At 32.2% G+C, this 3392-nt stretch overlaps 1 protein-coding gene across 1 annotated transcript; it reads left to right on the top strand.

The window, feature by feature from the left end:
- The first annotated feature begins 2171 nt into the window (after window positions 1–2171).
- On the top strand, window positions 2172–2956 carry LOC102600864 (auxin-induced protein 15A-like). Its single transcript, XM_006359554.2, has one exon. The coding sequence runs from the start codon at window positions 2284–2286 to the stop codon at window positions 2599–2601; it is 318 nt and encodes a 105-aa protein (XP_006359616.1). The 5' UTR covers window positions 2172–2283; the 3' UTR covers window positions 2602–2956.
- Window positions 2957–3392: the final 436 nt, after the last annotated feature.

Below are 3392 nucleotides of genomic sequence, written 5' to 3'. Positions count from 1 at the left end.
ACTTGTGTAAGAGGAAAGGAAGTCATAAAGGGGTATGTGAGTACCAACAAGGGTTATAGTAGAGTGATAAGTATTCTTTCATCCTTAACCAAGAGGTTTTGGGTTCGAGCCCCCTTGGGTACGGAGTTGTTTTTATCTCCCAATGTGAGACTTTCCAGCGCGAATACAAATTTAGTCGGGTTCCAATATGGATATCGAACACTGGGTGGGAAATAAATAAATAAAAAGGGGTATCTGAGTAAAACAAAAGAAGACATAAATGTTGGACATATATACATAAAGTACGTAACACATCAATAAAGGATTGACAGATATGTGAATCACTTTCTAAGCCTTTGAACATGCTAACACATACTAGTGTCTCTAGCTTGCCTTTTTTTTTTTTTTTCTCCTCTCATAATGGATCCAACACTCTTTCAATTTTTTGGGGGAGATGTATTCAATTCTGTGGCCTTCATATTGGAGTTTGTATATATGGGGCTCATTGTTTGATAACAACGGGAGCCTTGCAACGTCAGAGTAACTGGTAAAGTTATTATCGTGTACTTTATGTGGCTACGTATATAGAAACAACTTCTTGCAAAAAAGACAGTGTATTACAATAAATAAACTCTTATGATTCAAGTCTTACCCCAGATCCGGCCGGCAGGAGATTAGTACACCAGATTGTCTTATTATTTGATATAACAACTCTTCTTGTGAGTAAAGGACCATTTCGAAGAAGAAAAAAAGATCCCATTCTATTTCCAGTAACTATATCATTTTCATCAACAAAAATGCTTGCCCTTTTTTTCTTTTGTTTTTTTAAATCCCCAATACAGGCTGGATTCAAATTTGTGATTTTTCAAGTCGAATTGAAACATTTTAATCACCGAACTGTCGATTAGAAGTTGGAACAAAGAAGATCATGTGTTGTCAACCTATTTCCCCTAATTAAGAGACAATACATGCATGGGGCTACCGTAGCTAATTGGGTCTGACAACTTACAATAATTTCAATGCAATATAATTCCGCCGATTTAGCTGTCTCATATATTGTTCAACCTTACACATAAATATTACTCCTACTTAGAATGTATATTTGTAATACTAACTTACAAAATCCTAGATTGTAATATCTTACTTATCTTAATAAGATTTTTTAAATATATCGTGATCTAAAATGTTCATAAATTTACGAAGCTTGATGGGATACTGGTGAAAATTTCTGATTTAATTCGAAGTTGGAAAAATCAAAAGCTAATGTATCTCTAGGATAACGTGAAACTGTAAATGTACTACTCTTCAAAGAAAAGCAGAAACCAAACACTGCACTGCTATTAGAAAAAAGTAAGGTTCCTTCTTCGTACTTCTCAGTACTACTTTATTGCTCTGCAATGCCCTTTCCTCTTGTTCAAATGTCACTTCTTCTGTTTTCGAGATAACTTTATTATTTTACCCCCACCTTTACATATATGGAAAAAAATTGTTTATTAAAATTATATCTTAGGGTGGTGCAAATAATATTATTTCACCTCAAATTTCCGGCGAAGGGGTGTCCTTCGATAAGGGTGGGTTCGTCTTTGTGAGTACATATATATACTCCAGGTATCAGAAGTGGTTCACTGAATAGTACAAGGGGGCAATCAGGTAAATAATTTGGGTTGTGGGTCTAATCAGAATAAATATATTAGATTGGGTTCAATTTGGATAAATACTTTGCCTAATATGTTCAATTTGTGTAGTTTTCCCTTTTTCTTTTTAGTGGAAATGAAGTAACACTAATTCCTACTACATTTTTGGAGAAATTTTATATCAAGCTCAATAAATACGTAACGTATATGACACTTTTTTTTTATTTGATCAGCCTAAAAAAAACATTTTATATTTAATATTATATTAACTTTAAACTTCTTATTTTACAATTTATATGATAATTTCTAACTACTCAAACATTTATAATTTATTTTAAATCATTTATTCTCAATCAAATATGGACTTGAGATGGAGGGAGTTTGATTTTAATATAAACATGAGTTTCAATGTTTTATCTACCTAAGTTGGCAAGGGTCCTCTTTGTCATATTAGAACCAACATAGAGTTGTAAAATCCTATGGGCTTTAGGTCCCATCTTGTCCTATCTCCTCTAATACAAAAAATATACTACTTAAATAAAGTTGAGGACTTCCTTCATAAATAGCTTCATATTCCCTCAAACCAAATCACAAGTCTACATTAGTCTTTCTTCATATATACACCAAAAACTCTCAACTTTCTTTATATTTAAAATTTCTACATACCAAAATGGCCATTAGAAAATCAAACAAACTTCCACAAGTTGTACTTTTAAAGCAAATAATGAAAAAATGTTCCAGTTTGGTTAAGAAGAACGACTATGATGGTGAAGACCGCCTTCCGATTGACGTACCAAAAGGACATTTTGCAGTTTACGTTGGAGAAAATAGAACTCGATACATCGTACCTATTTCTTTTTTGACTCATCCCGAGTTTCAATGCCTCCTTCGTTGTGCTGAGGAAGAATTTGGGTTCGATCATGACATGGGCATCACAATTCCTTGCGAAGAATTCATTTTCCAATCACTCACTTCCGTCCTGAGATAATAAATTATTTAAAAAGAGAAAAAAAATGTGAATATTAGGTGTAAGGGTTAATTTTTGAGTGAAGAAAGATGGGTTCAAGATGAAGCAATTTGCTTCTCTTTTTTCAATCATTTTTCTTCACTCTGTTTTTTAAAATATTTTTTGTGAGTTTTGAGTAACCCTGACCTAGGAATCACATGGATATTAGTAATGTTTCAGATTTATGTTTTTCCTTGTAGTGGTGTTTTTAAGCACCCTGTGAGAGAAGTCATGTTAATCTATTTAATTTGTTGTTTTTTTTATACAATATGTTTGCATCTTATCAATTTGAGAAAATTCAATTGAAATTGGTCGCAATACTCTGTCTCCTCAACAGTAGTAATTCAGAATCCAGACAAATTGATCTGAAACTATGAATGACTCTCGTAGACATAATACTCCATCTTTCTGTTATTTTTGGAAATGATAAAAATGATTCGAGAAATAAGTAATTATTATTGAAGAAAAATATAGAAAAAATAAATTAATAGTCTTTTCATGATATGTTAAAAATTACAAGTAAAATGAAAAAGAAAAAGTAAACAATATTTAGTATTTATTGTGCGTTCCAAATTTGAGATCGAGTATATTTTATTTTTGTAATGACCTTAGTGTCCAAATCAGCTTTCACGCACCTTGATTAATTTCACGGGATACCTGCCACCTCCCACCAGCATCAGGTACTAGTAACGTTGTCCACCAAGGCTTTGACATATGAGAAGAATCACTTAATGTGTTTTTTGTTTTCACTAAATTTAGATTTAAGTATTTAT

This window comes from Solanum tuberosum, unplaced genomic scaffold (assembly GCF_000226075.1).
Source record: "Solanum tuberosum cultivar DM 1-3 516 R44 unplaced genomic scaffold, SolTub_3.0 scf00290, whole genome shotgun sequence".
Taxonomy (NCBI): Eukaryota; Viridiplantae; Streptophyta; class Magnoliopsida; order Solanales; family Solanaceae; genus Solanum; species Solanum tuberosum.
The sequence above is the reverse complement of the archived record's forward strand: the minus strand, read 5'-3'. Positions and strand labels throughout refer to the sequence as shown.